This window comes from Larimichthys crocea, chromosome XV (assembly GCF_000972845.2).
Source record: "Larimichthys crocea isolate SSNF chromosome XV, L_crocea_2.0, whole genome shotgun sequence".
In the NCBI taxonomy this organism is placed as follows: domain Eukaryota; kingdom Metazoa; phylum Chordata; class Actinopteri; family Sciaenidae; genus Larimichthys; species Larimichthys crocea.
In genome coordinates, this window is record NC_040025.1 from 14,631,975 (window position 1) to 14,654,788 (window position 22,814).

Genomic DNA, 22,814 nt, shown 5'->3' on the forward strand with positions numbered 1-22,814 from the left:
CCTTGCAACCTCTCCAGGTCACTTTGAGTATGTTGTTCTCCAGTTCCAAGATATTCATTTAAAACACAAATGCAAATAATGATTCTCTGAACAATACTTTCACCTGAAACTGTGCCCTTTATTTTCTTGTTCTGATATTTATGATTGCTCAATTAGCTTTAATATTTAACTCACTGTTTTTTTGGTACATTAAAAAAAAAACATTCTTTTCAAATGATTGAAATCATCTGTGATGGTTCATTCATTGAACAAGCTCCCTGTAAATGGCATGATGAGCAAAATGGAGTGTGTTGCATTTCTGTTGTTCATTGTAATGTGTGCTTTAAGACAAGTCATTCTTACGTGTTGTAGTCAAATAATAAGAGCAAAAGGGTTAAAAAGTTTATTTAGAAGATTTTATTTTTAACAGTTGCGTCACCGCTGATATCACTTCCTGACAGGTCAAGTGTGTTAGTTCTTTTCTCCTTGCGAGGCAGACATGCTCTGAAGCTATCCTAGCCATCCGCTGAGAAATGTTAAAAACAATAAATAGCGATAGCTGCTAGAATATATATATTTTATTTGTTAGTAAAAGGGGACATTTTGTCTATGTTATTTACACATTTAAAAACGTTCTGCTGATGATGAATACAGTCATTCATTGTGCCTGTAACTATGCTAATTCACGTTTTATGTTATTGAAAGTGCAATATTTGTTGTATTTACAGTTTTCACCAAATGTCATTGAAGACTGCTGAGTAAACGGTCAACTCCACCACGACTCAGGTTTTCATTGGACTCGGTTTAACTTGGTGTTGAAACAGAGTTGCTACACTCTGAGTGAGAACACTACATGGAGCTATAAGGATCTGTAAAAAGACTTTTTCATGAGTCATGCATCCGATGTTGTCTGACTTGTTTGTTGGCAAACGCAATAACAGTCTGTGCAAGGGGACTCATAAAGCAAATGACAAATACTTCACAGAGAACTAAAATTTGACCTCAAACTAAAATCTTGAGTGGCTGAAGCCAAAATGAGGGTACTTAAAAAAATTGGAGCTTAGTTTACACAAACACACACACACTCACACACCTGCAGCTGACCAGACCCCATTACGTCTTCTCTCTGTTCTCTTTCTGCCATTGTCTTGTTAGTAGCTGTTCTATCATTCACACTCTCACTTACTCGGTCTCTCCCTCCCGACCTGATTTATCCCTTTTCTTTTTCTGGCTCAGCCTGTTTCCTTCTACCCATTGTTCCCTCGCTGTATGCAATTCTCATCAAGCTCCTCGCTACACTGTCTCATCGCAGTATTCATCTTAAATGTGCTCTCTTATACATACAGTTCTCATTGGCAAGTTTGGCTACTATCGACAGTATCTGTGAGACCATTGTTGCGATAGCCAGGTTATCTCTGTCTGGTCCACTTTTTTTATCTGTTTGTCTCTCCCATCTCACTAACTGAGCTTCATTTTTTCTCTGTCTATGCAATAGAATTCTTAAATTTCTAGAAACTGTTGCTGTTGCTGAAACTGTACATGCACATACAGTTATTGGGCAGACACATATGGACACACTCACCCATAAAGTATACATTTTTATAGTGGGAGTTACTAACTCAGGATCCAAGACAGAAAACAACAGTTACTAAAGACTCGATTCATAGAAACAGTTGAGACTGCACAGATGTCTGGCTTTATACCCCTCTGTAAGATAAAAGACAATGTCACCACAGGCATTTGCTGTTAAAAGTGAGAGTACTGAAAGAGAGTATAAAGTCAAGTAAAAAAAAAAGTTAAACAAACAACAGTTAATGAGTTTGTTAATAGACTTATTTAAATTCACAGCATGTGGGCTTTAATTTTGATTAAAATTGCGCCCATCAGCTTTTGAGTTTCACTAGTGTGGGAGTGAGCGTGGGTGTGAATGGAGGCCGCAGCAAAATGGGTATGTGTATGCGTGTGGATCTGTGCATGCTCCCGAACATCAACTGAGGCTGTGTGTGTACAGTTAGTGTGGAAATGTGTGTCCAAGTGTGGGTGTATGTGTTGAGTAAGTCAATTATGCCATTCCAGCATTACAGTGAAGGAGAGCCCAGTGCCACTAATGCAGTCCCCGATCATGGTGTTAACAACCTGATCTTTAACGCTACAGTGCATTACGCGGAGAGATTGCACATGTTCTACCAGCACCCACTCAGTGTGGTACAAAGAGAGAGGGAGAGGATGACAAGGGGTTACTGGAGATAAACAGTGAAGCAAATTCAGTTTCCTGTTTCAAAGCTTAAAGAATGGATAGATCTAAGATTAAGATGTTATATCTATCAAGTTAGCACAATACACTAAGCAGATTAATTTATTATAAATTAGAATTCATTATCGTATCATCAGTTCTCTGCTGTCTTTCAATTCTGATTGTTTGTGCCCTGCAGTCCTATTTTTTTCTTTTTTTTAAAGTCTGTAAGTAAGTGAAGAAGAGTGAAAAAACATGAAGAAATTTCAATTCACACAGTAATTACATAGAAGTATTTAAAAAAAAAGCAGAATTCACAAAAGAAGCTCATAAGTATTTATACATTTTCCTTCATCTCTTCTTTGATGATTGATTGATGATCTGATTGACCATTTCAGTTTTCAAGTAAAAATGCCAACATTTGCTAATTTCAGATCAAAATATAAAAATGTTTTTCAGAAATAACAATAAACAAAACATTGCATTCCAGCACAGTACCTTACACTGCAGATCCAACTATATATATATATATATAACACTACAGTATCCTTTCCCACTTTGCTGTCATACTCGTGCATCAGCTGTATGTTTGCTCCTTCTCGCGCTGCAGAAATAAAATAAACAAACGCCTCTTATGGGCTAAGAGAAATCACATAATTCAATCTACAAAAGCTAGTAAAAGTTTTCTTTTACTTATTTAAGTGAAGCAATTCACAAATTGAAAGACATCAGATAATCACAAAATAACAATTACGGTCTAATCTCATTAGGTTTTTTAATCATTTGTATTTATTTATCAGGCTTTCCACTAATAGTTTTCTTGTATTCATTAAAATAATTTACAGTTATATATCTATATATTTCCGTGGACATGCACAATGTTTTCTACAGACTTGACAGAAACATTTTGTAAATGCTGAGTGAGACTTAGAGCAGGAAGATATTATACAGTGAGGCACACACTTGGCACTGCTATTTCCCCACAATTATTGAGTTGAGTGGCTTTTAGCAATGTTATTAGTTTTAGTTGCTGGAGTGTAACTCATTTATTGTATCCTTCTTTTTAAGCATTTGTGTAATATTTTAAAATGATTAAATTATAGTGGCAAAAATGTGTCCGTCAAAAAGACACACTTGTTCATATTATATTAAAAGCATAAAGTAAGGAGTTTCATCTAACTTAAACAATAATTTTACTGTATAAGAATGCCTTTACTGTCATTGCACCATGAACAATGACATTTTTTCTGTAATAAAACATCAACACTCCACATATTCACACAAACATTCACCCACTCATAGATAAATAATAAAAGGGGATTATAAAAGTCAGCAATAAAACGAAGGATATATACAATGCTGCTATTGCACATGGTTCTTAAATGTTATTGCACCTTGAAGATATTATTACACATTATACAGAGATATAGAATATACACAGATGTATTGCATCCCTCACTAAGTCGAGCACCTAGCTGAGCCTACGTGTATCCAGTCATGCACATACAGTATTGTATGTAAGTGTTTGACCCACATGCACATACTCGTGCATGGATAAAACCACTCCTGTTGATTTTAAGAAATACTCTTGCTGCAAAGAGCACAACAGTGAGTCAACAGCCTCAAGGGAAGAAGAGAGAGAGAGTGAGACAGAGAGGAGACCACATGTGAAGCGGGAGTTTGACCGTGACGCTCCACCCTCTGGTGTTCACTTTTAACTTTCATCTCCACTTCGACTCTCCTCTTTTATTCACCCACATCCCTACTCTCTTTCTTCACGGTTGGGAAAGGGAGTAGACACAGTGTGGAAATGTGACTGGAAAACAACCAGGGGGCATGGATACAGGTAATCAGTGGGTAAACAAGACAGGCAGATTGAGTAAATAACTTGGAGGAAAGGCCAAGAAGGGGGTTCATATGCTGTGCTTAAAATCCTTCTGCACGCGTCTTATAGTTTGTGCTCACCCACTCTGAAAGAAACAGAGCAGCCACGTGAGGATAAAATGCTTATTACACACAGGGGTGTGTACTGTATGTATGTGTGTGTGAGAGAGACAAATTATTATGAACTATAATCAAAGCAGTAGTTGTATTACAAGTAACGCTCTGTTCAACAAGTTAAATGTTTTTTTTTATGTAAGCAGCCAATATTCTCTGTCCAAAGGAATCTAATACTCAACACCGAATTGTGAAGACACTCAGGGAAGTCATGTGACTGCTCTTAACTTCTCCTTCAGTTGTTCTTGGCAGAACTTCTGTGTGGTATACATATACAACACAGAAGAAACAATAGCTCTGATTGTTAGCTGTATGCAGCAAGATGGATCATAAATCTTTGATAACCAGGTTCAAATTCAGTTGTCTGCCCACACTACTGTACTTTTCTGGAAAATATAGTGTTATTAGTTAAGGTTTACTGCATGTTACATCATTGAAAAATAAGCTAGCCACAAAAATAGATTATTTTTTTAACCTTTCATTGATAAAAAAAATAATAATATAAGCACTATAATATAAGCTTTGAAACAATAAAATGACAAGCAAGAGAGGACAGTCTATGGCAATATGTTTATTTTTTTGATCTGTCAGTTCATAAAAGAACACTCTCTCTTAAAAATGACTTTTAAATGAGCTTTCCAGACGTCAGTGATCAGAGGTAGTACCCTATCTCTCTTTAGGGAACCTTTTTAAACATTACTCTCTGAGATTGTAGACACAGGTACCTTGAAATGCTTTGAGTCTGGAGTTGGCAAGCAGATGAGACATAATATGTGTCTATATACGGAAGAAGTGGTGTGTATGTATGTGTGTGTGTGTGTGTGTGTGTTTGTGCATTATACATTGGACGGACAAGGCCAACTCTTGAACAAATGGCTTAAAAATCCCATCTTTACATCACTGGTCATGCATGTGACAGGACAGTGAAGTGGAGGGTACTCTGGATACACGGGGGCACACACACGGGTCAAATCATTTTTGCCAGTAATAAGATGAGCAAATTGGCAAATCAACAAGCATGTGGCCACCTCTTCACACTATGGTAATACCCTGAAGGGGGTAGGAGAACAAAAGAAAGAGAGAGAGAGAGAGAGAGAGAGAAAGAAAAAGAAAGATTAAGCATTTCTCTCCCACTGCTCCCTTCAGACTGGGGCTACATTTTCAGTCAACATCAGACTTGGCAATTGGCTGTTTGTCTCCAACCTCCAAGGAAGGATTTCATTGGTTGCAGAGGGCATGGGAGACTGCTCTCTGCTTTCCTATTTACAGTACATGAGCATTGCGGGTAAAAGAGCAAGGGAGGAAAATCGCAGCAGATTACCGTGCCAATTTCACATGGAAGCAGAAGAGCTCTGGAAAGGATAGATAAGGAAATTCCTATCAAACTGCTGCCAGCCAAATATGTATCCAATAGCAAAAAAACACACAAACATTTTATAATAAACCCCCGAATAGTGATGGAGGAGGTTTCACCCTACAGCGTAGATGTGGTATTTTTAGCACAGCTGATGATAATTACCATCTATTCACCATGTTCTGCAGTAAAAAGCACTATTAGAAAATGCCACCATCAGAGCAGTGCAGACACAAACACATACACACAGGTGTTTACATACAGCACTCACGAAAATGTACATGCCTATTAATATTTATGCATGTAAACAGCAACAAAAAAAGCTACAGCAGCTACAGCAGTTTGCGATGGCAACTACAGAATGCTTAGCCATTTCATTTTATGCTCAGGCAATTCAAAACAAAAAATTAATGGCTGCGACATAATTTGCCAAGACGTACTGAACAACCTGTTTAACCAAGTATAAATACCAACACACACACACACACACACACTTATATACACCCGGACATAAAGACACTAACATGGATGCAGAACGGTGGCCAAGACAGTCTGTTATTATTACTCTGATGACTGAGCTACTGAAGAAGGGCTCAATTTGTAACGGATGTCAGAACATGATGCGGAACCTCCCTCGTTTGGACAAGGAGTTTATCATGTGACTATCAAGATCTCCCAATACGTGAAATGCTGCATTCCTAAAAATCTGATGTAAGTATTCCTGTCAATCCTTCATGTTCATCAATGACGTTACTTGGTAATCGCTCAAGTCAGCGCAACTTTACAGTACCTGTCAGTCAGACAGACCCTTAGCAGGCTAAACTTGTTTCAGTGGATCAGCAGGCTGGTGATGAGGAGGGAGGCAATGATGAAGGTGGAGAGGATGAGAGTAAACTGGGAGTGTGTGGTAGAAAAACTTGCTGTGTAAAAATCAAAGAGCACATGTTTTCTATTTCCATTCATGTGGTAAAAGTGGTAAAACACATAGAAATGAAGCTCTGTAATGAAGTAACACTGCATCATACACCAAGTGCAGCTGCCATTACATTTATCTCTGATTAAAGCAGATGCTACTACTGTGGTCACACATCATGCCAACAAGCATCTGTCAGGTACAAGTAATTGCCATTATCATGTTCATTTTTCTCATCCTTCATCCCTCTCTCCTTCCTTTCATCTTCTACTTTTGTTCTCATTTTTCATTCCTAATTTCTTGGTACACTAAACACATAATACTGTTGTGCTGATATAATATGTCTCTATATGTATAGAGGTATTTTGACCTAGACATTGTGAAACTCTATATTAGAGTATAGCTATCAGCCATTATCAGCTCTGTAGCTGTGTCATGAAAACTGAAATAAAGGGACACACACTTTGCTGGGCTAATCTTATCGCCAGCAAGTAATTACTGGTATAAAACACGGCTGTGAGTCCGCACAGTGTTACTGCCCCTTGAGCAGCATATGAAAACACAAACACACATGACGAAGACAAGAACGCATCTATGAAAGCAGTTTTGTTTACATGCAAAACTGTGCACCAACAACACACAATCACAAGTACAATCGAAATATACAGCATACACCCCCCTACAAAACCTGTACAGGAAGCCATATATTTATGTGTCCCACTTTTCCTGGCAGTTTGGAACAGGCAAAATCTCACAACTTACTCTTCAGTAATAAATACACTGTTGTTGTTTTTACCGTGTGTGTTAAATTGCATTACATTTCTTAAAACCGACAGAGTAAATTTGTGTATCTCACTGTCAAGTGAAAAGGAGTGGGTGGTAGTCGACACTTTATACACACACACACACACACAAAAGAAATTCTGTGATGAAATGTTATAAACGTTCTCAATTTTCTCCATTGGTTGGGGTACCTGTTTCTTCTGCTGGTGATATACATTTTCCCAAATGGAGCGCAAACTTAGAGCGAAGTTGCTGTGCATGATAGTGAAAGTAGAGCAAACCAGAATATCAGATGGTAGAGAGAGAGAGAGATAGAAAGAGAGAGAGAGAGATTTTTGAAAAAGAAAACACACACACACACACACACAGTTCTGCAGCATTGCGTGACTGTGTTGCATTGTAGTCTAAATTTGGATCTCTAACTTTTCGGTGCAAAAAGAGTTTTTATATATTATGTATTTGCTGACTGACTTGATGGAGTTTAGTAAATCAAACACCATGATATCTGTACTAAATCTCAGTGTGGTGTTGTGTTATCTATACGCCTATAACATATAAAATGATTATTTTAAATATAAATAATCTGCTAATTATTTAACTGATTCAGTGTTTGGTGTGAAAATGTTGTGAAAGATACCCATCAAATATTCTTCTACTGTCTTATTTTGTACATTTGAAAAAAGCATTTGCTTAAAAAATGTGTTAAACAAGTGACTGGTGATCAAAATAAATGCTGATAGCAGTTCTAGTTATAAAAATTACACAACATCCTAACCAATATGCCAAGTCTTGCTCAAAAAAAGTGTCACAGGGTGATATCCTCTTTTAAAGCAAAGAGGGGAAAATAGCAGAGCGTTCAGAGAATCAAGCAGGTGACCAAAAACTGAAAAAAGGGGCACTATGAAAGGAAGATTCAGAGCTGGACAGTAGTCAGTGATTAAATTTAGTAATTGATCCTCCTTAATGGCCCATGACAGCAGTACAACCTCTGGGTATTCACTGTAATGCCTTAAAGAGCTGACAGAGTAAACACACACTTACCGCCACAGGCGGAGACACAGGCACACGCCACAGACTTTATAAGTAGTTTAGCAGCAGATACTCCCAAGTCGGCTTAGCATCACATTTCCTCTTTAAAACTCAAGTTTCTGCTGTCGCTCCTCCTACTTTAATAAACTCTCTTCTGAGATGTGCACGATGCGCAACAAACGACAACATCACTGTGCACTGTCTCCTCAGTTCACATGCATGCATGCACGCACGTGCACACGCACACACACACACACAAAGCTGCACTCTAAAAATTAAAGCTGCTCAAATGGATTTGAGGCAGAACCATGAGAGCAGAGGCATGGTTTGGGGGTGTGTATGCAGATATGATTAGCTGAATGCATTTGCCCAAGTCTGCAGAACTGAGGGTTAAACTCAGGGAGGGAATAGTTTAAAATTTGTTGAGTTTTTGAGTAGGAATATGACAGTGATATAACACCATAAATAATTCACGATTTGTGTGCCAGGCTCAAAATGTTAGTCAGAGAGTAAATTCTGGCACAAAAACATGAGGTTTAATTGCTTCACCTCCAACAGAATATGTAAGATGCTTCCCTCATACAGTTTAATCTTTAGTTATAGGCACAGTTGTGATGCCTTAACATTTGTGGTACATTTGTTCTATTAAGACTCAAGACGTGGTAAATTCTTAAAAGTTCTGATGGGGTTACGTTTTTCTGCGACAAATTTGAGTGAGGTAAGTTCATTTATTATTTACATATTTATACATACTTATTTATTTATATTTATAACATAATTCCACATGCATACTTAAAATTAAATTGAGGTTGGGGCTCACATTACTACCATTTATGTATATAGATGCAGATTACACTAACACTGTGGACATCTCTGTGTAGTTATCATAACTGACTGATGGCAAAATTACAATTATAAAACTTACACTCAGGTTGTTAAAAGAAGTGGAATTTCCACTAGGGTAACAAAATAATATTACTAATTAATAATAGTAGTATGAAACACTGGCTCCTTTCAATGGAAAAAAAAAAATCCTCTACCTGATGCTACCAAAATTACGGAAGCGCATTGCCACCCTCCAAAAACTAATTTGGCTCAGTATCACGTTATTTCGTGATGTGAAATTATCACGTTATTTCGTGATATGGTGATATTTTCACGTTATAACATGAAAACATCAAGTATGGTTTCACTTGAGATCAGCCCATGTATGAGCCAGTCTACCACGCTTCCCTCCATGTTTGAGAGTGAAATAGCATGACTCAAAATGTGGATTCTCCACTGTCGAGATTTCTTGGGGCTCAAGAGGGTCAGATTCATTCTTTCTTCGGTACAACCCCATGTTCTTCAAAATCCTTTGGAGAGTACGCATACTGATAACAATGTCATCTACAGTGCTCAACAACTGTAGTATGTCTAGTACAGTATGTAGATGAGCCATAGTCAGTTTACGGACAATGCCGTGAGGGACGTGCGTTGGTAAACTTATGAAATCAAGTAAAACCATACTTGATGTTTTCACGTTATAATGTGAAAATATCACCATATCATGAAATAACGTGATAAATGCCTATCACCAAATAACGTGATAATTTCATATAACGAAATAACGTGAAAACTTCGAATCCCGAAATAACATGATAATTTCACGTTTTAACGTGATAAATATCCCATTATAACGTAAAACATTTCACGTAATTACGTGATACCGAGCCGAATATTTTTAAGGGGGGTGGCAGCAATGCGCTTCCGTACATAATAGAAGAAAGATCCAGGGAAGCGTCAGTAAACACCATCTGCTATCATTGGGTTTCACATTAAGTGCATACAAACAATCAAGAATACATGGAAGGTACACCTTCCATGCACCTGTTGCTACAGCTCAGCTTAAATATCAGTATTTAGAAATAAAGCAATTTGCTGGAAACCAGTAAAATTACTACCATTGATCAGAGAGCCTAACAAATGTTCAATAACAGGATAAACATTCTCTAACAGTGTGAGTGGGGTTACTCTGCTCCATTTAAAATCTAGGACTCTGACCACTAGAGGATAATACCTGATTCTGGACTCTAATCTAATTGTGAGGATTCCTTCTTTGGATATTGAACGTTTTTCACATATTACTTTTGAAATTTGTGCAGTTTATAGCATAAAAACAGCTCATAAACTCTTAATCATACTGATTTGTTTTTTAACCACGCTATGCCTACACATCTCACTCATGACGTCATTTGAAAACCTGTCTAGAAGTGGCTTAAACACGATGGATACATCACTGTACACTATGTGATCACCAACAGATGTTAGAGTGGATTCTTCTTAGTCATGCCCAACAGCTCATCAATTAAAATAAAAATGCTTAAATAAAAAAAAAAAATCTTTGTTGTATGCGTGTTTGTTGGCTGGTCTTATGTGATTGTGAAAACTTGACAGCGGCAGGCTGAGATATACACTGACAAAATGATTATAGAAAGATCTGCACAAACGCTTTAGTAGAGAAAAGACTGTTAAGTCTAGTGAAGCAAATCAGACCACAGAACAAGACTCTTAAGGCCTTTCTCTCCTCTGCTGTGTTTGCAGAGTCTCTTGTCATTCACCCTGCCTTTTCTCTCGCTAATCTCACCATGATTTAATTAATGAGCTGACAAATACAGGGAATGAACGTGTTGATTGTAATAGTAATTGAGTGGTCAGAGTACACTATAAATCCAGAGGACGTGTATTACCTGTAGGTTTGGATCCTCCTCGTGCTGTAGATGGGCTTCCTCTGCCGCCTCTACCAGTCTCTGGAGGAGGAGAAGGGAGGGGAAGGAATGAGAGGAGAAACATAATAGTTTTAGTACAGAAGTGAATTGATTAGTAGATCAAAAAATAATAGGCAGAGAAACATCCATACAGAAAGTAGCTTTACAACTGGCTTTATAAGTACCCCTTAGCACCAGAGCAACACTACAACCCCTCAGGACACACACACACACACACACAGATCATGGACAGACATTTGGCCATCTCATGAAAAGAGGCTATTTTCCTAAATGGTTCAGCAGTAGAGGTAATGACTGCCTCAGGTTCTTTGGACACTACCACAACAAACTCCATCATCAGTTCATGCTGTTTTAAACATGCACTCTGTCTCTCTCTCACACACACACACACACACACAGACACACACACACACACACACACACCATCATCACCCTCTTGCTGCTACCGTCTGCTATGGGTGCCTGTAGGGTGATGCGGGTATCTGTGTGTTAACCCTCTCTTTCTTTCTTCCTCTCTTATCGCTATCGTCTTTTGAAAACAGCTCTTCTTTTGTCTAAAGCATGGAGCATGTCACTGTCATCAAAATAATATGAATCCGAATCACACAATTGGTTTGAGTGTGTGTTCTATATATATATATATGTGTGACTAAAGGTGAATATTAGGGCTTCAAATATTCAATATCAATTAATCTGTCATAATTTATTTAAATAATCCAATCAGCTTGTTCTGCCTTAACAATGAATTGAGTATTTTAACGAATGCCAGAAAGTATTGAAAAATAATTTTTGTCCAACTACATTATGGCAAGATTTCACAAATATATGAGATGTGAACGCATATGCTTTTATCCATACCCATGCCCTTATGTACACATACGTGCACTCATATGTCTATATCGTTACAAACAGTGTCAGCAAGGCAGTTTGTGCAGGGCTGCTGTGGCAGAAGGGAGAAAGCTTCTCCATTTTTAAGTTCTATATCTGCAACCAGAAAGCAATGCAGCAAAAAGTGGGCTGAGGGGGCGATCGGCGTCACTTGCTATTATGGGCGCAAGGCGTGTCATGCCTCTGTCGATCGTGTTTGTATGAGTGGGGGTATGGGAGGCAAATGATTTTGGAGGCATTGTGTGATGCTGCTGGTTAGTTAGTGCTGGTTAGTTTGTTTTGTGTTGGAGATAGATAACATGTTAAAGAAGTAGTGGGACCTGCACAACAGTATGGGTTTAATCATCTTGTAAAGCAACAACATGGGGATGGGGTCGCTTATGAGTTTATTGTCAATAATGAGTCATTGATATTTAAAGGCTTGGCAAGTAAGGCTTCGCTGTTGGTGATGACTTCTGAAGATGTAATTGAAGTCTGACGGTGAGGGAATTGTGAACTGTGAAACACAAACAGATTCAATCGAAGTATTTTAAGCCCTGCATAAGTTACACAGATACACATATGGTTAAATGCATTGTTATGACATATTATAGTATTATTTTAAGTTTTTATAATAGTATTTGTATGTACATTCAAAACCTTTTTTTGAATGTTGGACTAAAATCATGTTTCTAGTTGCTAATATTCTTTAAATTGTTGGAATACACTTTGTTCTAGTTTTATGGCGGGTCATGATAACGATGATAATGAAAAGCAGATTTAGTGCTGATTGGCATGGTGCCAGTAATAAGTGGCGAAGTTAGCAGAGGCTTGGAACAATGCACGTTTTTGACCATGTCAAGTAAAGCAGGACAAAAGGATGCAGGACTCACCATTTGTGTCGCTGGAAGTTATTAATATTTAAGTATTTAAGTTTCCCTACCGCCTTGAGTTGTGAGTACATTGAGTTTTCACAAGAAGATTAATAATAATAATAATAATAGATTTAATTTATAATGCACTTTACATTTGAAGCAAATCTCAAAGTGCTACAACACACACACGTAATATACACACCCAAAGCAACAAGTACTGTATATCACAACAATTCAGATTGAATTAATTCCATGGACACGAGTCAAAATAAGATGTACTCTGCAGACTAAATGGCTTAGGAACTTGAAGCATATGGTAAAAAGGCCACTAGAGGCCCTGAGTAACAGCTTGCTCTCAGGGATCTCTCTCACACCCACACACACACGCACTCCAACTGTGATGCGCATGGTATGTTCTCATAGCAAGTCATTTCTCTCATTCACAGCTGGTCTTGGTGTCTATGAGTTTTGGTAATGCACTTCCATTTCGCATTTCCATTCAAATGGCTTTACTCGTAAAACTACCGCAATCAGCCAGCTTATTTCAGCTGAGCCATGTGTGAGGTTGTGCGTGTGTGTTGTGCTGCTGCTGTGTGCGCAGGCAGGCTGTTTTGGGAAGTGAACACTGTTATCTAGAGCCTGGCCAATCATTTCCTTCACCATAGCAACACACCTGGCCGCTGCATATCCTTGCATATCATTCTTCTGTGCTCCATTTGACTATTGATCTATTTGTAAGTTTTGTTCTGCTTCCTTCCTGGTCTGATGGCAGAACAGCAGAAGACTCGATGGATGCCTCTGTGTCCTCTCTGACCTGGACTTCTGATGTTTTTTTTTGTTTGTTTTTTTTTTTGGAAGAATCAAACAAGACACTCTTATGTTGTGTGTGTTACGTTGTATGTGTGTGTGTGTGTGTGTGCATCCAGGCATTGAGAGGCAAAAAAGAGAAAACCTTCAGCAGGTGCATCTGCTGAAAATCCAGAACAAAAGCATGCTCTAGGAACAAACAAAGATAAGGACGGTGGAATAAAGGGAGGATGAGAGAAGAATGAAAAAATAACATTCTCTAAAGGTCTGAATGCTTAGCCTCACACTCCCGGCAAAATGTCAGACGTTGCCTGTGAACGCGCTGTCGACAGAAACACACTTTTCAGCAATGGTGGTGTGTGTTTGTGTGTGTGTGTACGCGCAAGTGTTAATGTTTCTCTCAGCTGACACGTGTTAAGATATTAACTCTTTGACCTGTTCTGTCTCACAGCCACTTTTTGCAAATGTCAATCACTGAATGGGAGAGTATGCAAGTTGCTGTGTGCGTGATGAACTCTGTAATCTGAAATTGAATTTGAGTACATGCATGTACAATATGTGTGTATGTATCTATCCATATGCAGTTGTAAGATGGCTTGTGGAATGTTTAATTTCTATCTCCTATGATTCAAAACACAACACTGCATCATACATGTCCAACAATAATTTAATTTCTGCTGAACAATTAAACAATGGATTTATACTTGCAGATCATTTATTCTGGAATATAATTCATGTAGTGTAATTTACCATGTAGGTAGATGGTAGTTAAAGCTCTATGGTGAAAATAACTTGCACAGTAGCGGGGAGTTTTTCAATTGGAAAAAGAGATTCGAGATAAGTAGGTACTACTCACTTCTGTGAATTTCAATTCCAGCATATTACCAGGATGAACACTCCAGGTGGTGTGTTTGTCTTTGTGTGTATGTTGTGTTGCCGTGGTCCTACGCGAATGTGTGCGCCATCTGTCTGCATGTATTTGTGTGTCTCGCATAAATTCAAATGAGCCTGCCATGTCTTTTTGTCAATAGGTGGTCCTGACACAGTGTATGATGCAGTTTAAAAGGAGAAAGGGAAATTACTTTTTTTTTTTTTCTCTCAAGTCATTCTGCCGAGGCTCGAGCTTGGTGCGAGATGACAGCAATAATTAAACTGACACAGTCAGAGTGGCAGGCCCTGTTGTCTCCCTGAAAAGACACGCACATGCGCAAACACAAACGTACACATTCACAAGTCTTCACTGTAGCTGGTAAAAGCCGAGCACACAGAGCTAACAAGACTCTCTGTGGTGACTGGATTAGAGTCTGGCATCTCTACCTGATTACAGATCCCTGATGTTTTCTGCTGGTCTTTGTCTTCACTACAAAGCTTTGATTCTCAACAGAAACCTGATTAGGACCAACCAGACTGGCCTGGTCCACGTCAGACTCCATTTTCTTTTAATTCCCTCATTTTATTTGTCAATTTGTTTTTGGACTACATCAAACCGCAGGAAACAATGTGTTGTAAAGTTCACATCTAGCTCCTGCTGCTTTGTCAGTGCTGCTGAAAACTTTGGAGAGGTGGTGAAAAATAACACAAACATTATGCCTATGAAGAAGAAATTGGCATCAAGTGAACTAGTTTATCCTAAGGCTGACATTTGCGTCGAAAATGAGACAACATTTCAGAGTTTTTGCCAGATTTGTGTCCCTATCTTCGGCTCTGGCCAGTTTCAAACCACTTTTTTAAGCCAGAACAAAATGCTACTTTCCTAACGTTCCCTCAGTTCCCTGGTGTAAGTTGAAGCGATCTCTTCCCCCTCAATTAAACACAATTTCCATTCCTATTTCATCATTTTTCAACCCGCCCCTTCCTCCCGCCCAGTCCATTTCTCTGACATTTGCACTCATATACCCCCTTTCATTATCTGACATCCTGTGATTATGATTTGCCTGACAAAGGATTCAGCTTGTTTACACTTTCAAAAGTTCATAAACGATCCCCCTCATTTAGCTGTCAACTTGATTGGCTTATTGTATTTGCGCTGTACTTGCTGTGTGGTGGGTTTCCCGACAGTTGAAGCCACTGACCTTAACAAATGCCTATCCATTATGAATGCAACAGTAAAGCTGTGAAAGTTAGCGAAAGCTGTCGTATATAGCTGAGCTATACTAACAACCGCTGTCAGAGAAACACAGGGGTAGATGAGAGGGCAGGTGGGGGAGAGGCACATAAATTATTAAATGGTAGCGGAAGTGTTGGATTTTTTTTTAAGCAGTATATTAAGCATTGCCTCGGTGCATTCACTCCATCAAGGAGAGTGGCCTGAATCTGAATGTTCTCCTGAGGTAAGAACAAGACCACAGTCAACTACAGTTCTGAATACACAAAAAAATGGTGATATGTGTATATATGATATTTCCATATGTTGAGGACATCGGATCATTTTGCACATCTAAATATTTCCTTATGTGTGTGACCTTACACCAATAAAGCATACATGTGTTAAGTATATACACTTGCCAGGCTGTTCCTCATTTGTAAGAATAAATGCTAACTAAGCGTTGGCCTACTGGATCATGGTAGGTCCTACGGGTCTCAGCCCTGCCAGAGGCCTGGTCCATCGAGGCCTGTTCTGGGCTGAGCGGGATTGGCTCAGGTCAGGCCATCAATAGCACTGGGGACAGCAATTAATATTGTCAAACCGACCAGGGAAGAGTTGCAGCATCAACAAAATGGAAAAGTGCTCTGTGACACTTTGCTTCCCCTGTTTTGCACATTTAGATTGGGTACGAGCCAAGTAGACAGAGCATGGTGGAGAGATACAAGGGAAAAGACAGAGAGGGAGGGGAGTTTTGAAACATCAAGTCCCAATAATCAATACTTGACAAGTTCTCACCAGTTCTGCTGACTGAAAGGGAATATGAAGCACCTAAACCAGCTGTGCCATCAGTCTCCTTTGTCTCATATTGTTTCTTTCTTCACACTTTCATTTAATGCTTAGGGTGAACTTGTGACTATCTTTTTTCTTGACATTTACCTTTCCTATCCCTCCTGCCTACATCCCCATTTCATCATTCTAGAAAACAATCCCATCTCTTTGATTTATTGGTGACAGAAAAACAACCATTGCTGTCCTGACATCTACTGGATGGCTCTGCTGTGTCATTAGTAGCTATCATTCTTAACAGACAGACATTCACACACACACATGCACAGACGTGGCAATGATCTGAGACTGAGGACAGCTAATGAAATGAGGGAAATGAGGGGAGCAGTGCTGTGAGCTCAGCGTGACAGTGTGGTATGTCAGTGAGGAGGGCAGACAGGAGGAAAGGGCAAGACAAGACTGCAGGGCTGGACCACACCATTATAATTCCTAAGAGAACTATGCACCAAGAAATATGGAAAATTCCTTAGTTTTTATATATTCCTGCAACAAATAATGAATAAATTCAATTAGCTGATTCTTCAGGGAGAGGTTTACATCACAAATCATTCTGAAAAGGAACACAGGGAGAGGTTTACATCACAAATCATTCTGAAAAGGAACACAAAATGTGTGCATAAATAAACTTAAATGAAAGCATCAGAAATTTTAAAATATTATTATAAATAATGCAAAAAAAACAACTTGGGGGAAAAGTAGTGGACTTAATCATGATGTCCATGAAAAATGATTTAAATGTCCACTAAAGACACAAAAATATCAGATCTGTGTCAACCGTTGAGGAGGCAGCAATGTTCCTCAAATGAATGAGTGAAACATAAATGCCATATTTCCATCATATTTTCTAAGATGGTTTGACTGGACCTCTTTTAACAGCGTCACTTCTTTCATTCTTCTTCTGCAATGGTTTTTAATGGCACCTGACTAGAGCATTAGCATCACAAACTGGTTATCTTGATGAGCCCAAAATATTCACAAAACAGCAGTGGATGGGAATTCACATTTTCTTTTTTATAATATTCGATTAGATTAGATTCAACTTTATTGTCATTACACATGTATAAATACAAGGCAACGCAATGCAGTCTAATCAGAAGTGCAAATAGCAATAATAAATCATTAAAAAAGTTTTGAAAGTGGAAATAAAGTGTGAGAAATCTTTGTTGTAAAAAGAACAGTTTGGGTTTTACCAGTGGTCTTCATTTTCTTCATATTTTTTGTTCAAAATAATTTTGGCAAAATTTGAGGTTTGGTTGTCTGATTGCTTTTTTTCCAGCAATGCTGTCATCACCAACAGAGATGACAGCCAAATACCAAAAAAAAGACCCAAGTCTTAATAAACCAGAGCTGCTCTTAAAATGTTCATCTTAATTCAAATCATCTCCTGCAGAGGACGAGTTGTGCCACATTGTTGAAATGCTAAATCTGTGCTTAAAATTCACTGTGCACGTCAGCAAATGAAAATTCAAGTCCACAAGAGGCTTTCTTTGACTTGAAATTTTCATTTCAAGTCATGTGTGCACCTTTTATTTTTAACACACACCCATGCAGACTCCCTCTATTCTACATTGGTAATCATGTTGAGGACTTTAGAGGCATAGCTGCCACAGGTAAATGATATCAGCAGGTACAGAGCATGCAGAGACTGAATGCCATTACAGGAGAAGCAGCCCTAGCAGCACGGCATCCACTCTGCTTTGAAGTGCATTTGTCACATGAAACACAACCGTGCTTGACTTCAAAAAGGGCATTACAATAGTTCCACGCCTTTCAACTTTGATAACAACGTGTTCACTGTTTCTTTAACCGTCTGCTGTCTGCACCATTTTCAGCGAACAGACAAGAGTTTTTGCTTCTTCTTTTTTTTTTTTAGCTTTTTTTTTCAGAAGAGATAGAAAGAGGAGACGAGAGGAGAACAAGAGAGGAGAGGAGCTGCTGTCTGCTAGACGATGATAATATCCCACTAACTAAGGAACTGATGGAGGTAATAGCAATTAAAAAGTAACAATGGCAAGTTAATATGCTTGCTGAACCCAGAAATAGACACACAAATACACATAAGTACATGCCTATGGATTTACAGTGCGTGCACACACACACACGTCCTTTGCATGCGCATGTTTACTTTGAAACATTGTTTGATTGGTCTCATTTATCTTATCTATAATAGCAAAGTTTCATAGAAGTTTCATTCTCTGTCAGACACAGAGGAGGCTGTGCTTGCCACAATAATGTGGAGAAGATAAGGAAGAGAGGACAGAGACAAACACAATCAAACACCAATTCTAAATTCAATTACACACACACACACACACACACACACACACACACACACACAGCTTTAAAACTATGTATTGAAAGTTTAAACATAACCACATCTTTCTCTCCACAATTAAAACCATTAACAAACAAGAATTCTCTCACCTGAACACACTAAAAAAAAGACTGACATCAACTAACACACACACATGCATATTTACAGGTGCACCCTTTTACAGCAGACTGCTGTCTCTCAGCAGGTGGTGGCATGCGATAAAGAGGGCGAATCGACGTGGAGACGTTTAGATAAAACCACGCTGACGGACAAGGGAGAGCGCCTGCAAGGAAATTGAATCGCTGAAGCGCCATATATACTTTAGCAAAAAGCAGAGAGACGGGAAGAGGCGGGGTAGAGAGGAGAGAGACAGACAAAGGAGCGAGGGATGCTTAAGGGCAGCTGCAGGACTGCACACTAGGCCAGACAGATGAGAGTTTGGGTAATAAAAGGCTTGGAGAAATTGGAGAAAGATGGAGAAGAAGAGGCAAAAGGACTCATGGACACTTCCATTGTATGCTTGTGACTAACAATTCATTGCAAGGCCAACTGCCAGTGTTGAAAATGACAAAGGTGGAGGTGAAGTGGAATCCTGATGGCAGCTGACAAGAGTTAAATTCTCCATGGATGTAAACGGGAGGCTTTTTGTCCCTTCTCCACTTTCTTCCTGTTCCTTCCATGACTTTCATCTGTCTTTTGCCAAACTGCAACTCCATCACCCCAGTGACCAGTATTTCTTCCCATAACTTAAATCCAAACACATATGAACGCACACTCGACCCCCTGAGATGCACAATTATCAAGCACTGAGCATCAAGGCAGGCGGCTTTAAAGAAGCTATTAGCTGACAGAGTCCTTGTATTTCCAGGGTTTTAACACACTCTCAAGGAGAAGATAGACAATTATGTCACAATATCCAATGCATCTAATCTCACAGATCAATAAAAATGACTCCAACATGTCAGCATGTTTATTAGACAGTTACGAGTTCACAAGAGATGTCTCTCTGAATTTAAAAAGGAGTTACATAAGTTAAATACAGCAGATATTGGTTAGGAAAATGGATGGCAGTGGTTTATTCCAATAATGTGCATTATTATTAGAAAACTGATTAAGTTCTCCATTTTCTATTACAGGATTTAATAACATAACCAGTTAAAATATTCAATTTCATGCCACCAATCAAGACTAGGACTCATATTTTCCAAATGCCAGCTGACTCAAATTAGTATGAAATACATCTTTTCTATGCGCTCAAGTGAGGACATGTGGACAGGTGGGAATGAGAATGATTTTAAAGTCGATGTAACACTGTAAAACAGGCATCGTCACATAATCTGAGCAGGCAAAGGTATCATACATAAGGCACAAGCAAAGCTAAAGCATGGCAATTGTTTGTCACTATCTGTGGCCCTCTCTCTCTCTCTCTATCTATCTCTGCCTCCCTCGCTTTTTCTTTCAGCTTGTATCCTTGGACCAGACTCTCAGAGAGAAATCCAATTTCTGTTAACAGCACCATGTTGTCCTGATAGGATCTATCACCTGAAGCTAGGGCTGCAGCCAGAGAGGCAGTGCACCGTGGACATATCCAGAATTGCACAACACTGGCACACACGCAAACACCAAGTGTGTTCATACAGTAAATGCACACATATAACTGTGGCAGTGGTCAATGAAGCATTCATATTTTTTAGTTAAGACAAAAAGTCCCGTGTTCAAAATTGGAAGTAAACACAAATATGATTAACAAAATGTAGTTAAGTAAAAACTGAAAGTACTCATTATGCTGAATGACCTCCATCATTGTTGGTTTTATTATATAATTAGTCAATTATTATGTATACATTTAATGCTATTCAAAAGGGCAATATGAAATATTTTGCTAGAATTATAGTTCACAAACTTTCAAACAATGAGTGAGTGGTGCATATTTAATCAGCAGGTCATATGTTTTGAGTTTGCAATCATGCATTAAAAATACTTGCACACAGTACTTGTCCTCCACAGGATACGAAACACAGTCTACCCAGTCCACTTATGATTTGAGCACATTCAAAAATTTTAATCATGTCAGTTTGGTTTGAGTTCATAGAGCTTTGTCCTAGAGTGTACTATTTCAGCAGATAGTGATGTTTGGTCTGAGCAGATCAATAAAGTGACACAGACACTGATGGGTGGATCACAGTCTCTCTCTATTTGTCACCTCACCCACAGCACCCGGTCCTTCACATATCTCTCTCTCTCACACATGCACACAGCAAATGCAAGATGTGTCTGGTTTCACTGTGGCAATGTGACACTACGGCACCTCTTCAGACATCCAATAGGGTTCGCAGAGTGGTCAGAAATAAATACTTTACCAAGTGATTTCACTGAGCTCAGACCAGTACTTTTACCTTTAGTAATAGATGTACCTCTTTCTGTGTGTACCACAGTACATGTGAAATACAGTACATGTGAAATATAGATATTATAAACAGAACTAAATATACTTTGTTTTTGGACAACTCTTTAGATTTCATTTTCTTTACCTTTACATGCTTTTATTTTGAAAATTTTAGGTAAACAAGTACCTTCATTGCCTCGGCCTTCTTGTGAAACATCTCCTCCATGTCTTCTGCCAACCTCTTTACCAGCCGCAGCCCATCGATCTCCTCCACCCGAACTGCCCGCTCAAACTCCTTGTATTTCTGAAAGAAAACCACACATTCATGTCATCAGGTTATAATTATTGCAACAGTTAAATCACTGTGTGTGTTTTCATTCCAATAAACTGATTCTGAAAAAAGGTTTCTCTTCACCATACATAATAGATAGCTAATAGTTAACCTGTATGTTGAGTACCGTTTTACTTAAATCTGAGAAAATAACTATAGTTATCAAGGAAAGGAACGTGATAGGGAAAATAAGATAATCTCACATTCAAACTGCCTGCAGTCATGGCATTATAGAGTCATAAAATGATACCTTTTTATTAGTTATGAAAGCATTCATTTTTATTTTTAGGTATTTTTGGAGATGCGTAAGCCATAAAAAGCATATTATACTATACCAAATAAAAACAAGTCAAGTTTATCTATATAAACTAAAATCACAAGTCTGTTTATAGCATACAACACGATCTAGAGGGAAACAGCTACAGATACAGGATAAAGTATGCAGACAAACCAGAAGCAGCAGTGGTAAAATCACATATAGAAAAACACAATTACAATATATAACCAAGGATCAGTAGCTATTCTAAAGTACTAAGAATGTGTTATCAGTGATTCAAAAGTGGAATATAGATCAGTGAGAGTTGCTTCCCCAAACTGCTTTACATATAAACGAAGCCAATCAGCTCAGCCAAGAGAATTATCAGCCACCTTCAAGTTTTACCAACCACACATTAAGCGTCGATGACACACTGCTGCCCTCAGTACTAAATCACATTATTCTGCCAGAAACCTATACTAGGGTGCTTAACTTAACCAGCGCCTTAACCGGGGACAGTGACATTAAGTCTTGCTAATTCCACACCCATACATGCCACACACACACACACATATATATATATATATGCAGAGCTGATCTAAGCAACGGGTATATTTGTACAGAAAAAAAGTAAAGAAAAACATTTTTGAAATCTGTGCAAAGCTGAAGGCGGCTGTGTTTCACTCTTGGGGGATTTAACAGAAGATTACTGCCATATCAAATATTACTGCCCGCCCCCCCACCCCACTAATGTTATGCCAGCCAGGTTATAGATGCATGCTCTTAGTTGCTTCTGTACACCAACACACACGAGGAGCAGGGCGAAGAGGGAGAGCGATCACGGTAGGAGAAGGAATGGGGACAGCTTCAGACTCTCAGGCAGCAGCATTTGGATTTAGGCAGTCATCTGAAAAACTGCAGGACATCGCCAGACAGAGAGTAACATTTTTCTGCTTCATATCAAAGATTCTTTAGTTACAGCTCAAAGT

At 38.7% G+C, this 22,814-nt stretch overlaps 1 protein-coding gene across 2 annotated transcripts in view; it reads right to left on the reverse strand.

Moving 5' to 3' along the window:
• cacna2d3a (calcium channel, voltage-dependent, alpha 2/delta subunit 3a) overlaps positions 1 to 22,814 on the reverse strand; it is a 108,168-nt gene that overhangs the window by 65,653 nt on the left and 19,701 nt on the right. For both annotated transcript variants that reach the window (XM_027288836.1, XM_027288835.1), the window contains exons 3-4: positions 21,426 to 21,542; positions 11,019 to 11,078 (exon numbers count right to left, since the gene is read on the reverse strand). In XM_027288836.1, the coding sequence (XP_027144637.1) occupies positions 11,019 to 11,078; positions 21,426 to 21,542 (177 nt within the window). The remainder of the gene's footprint in view (positions 1 to 11,018; positions 11,079 to 21,425; positions 21,543 to 22,814) is intronic.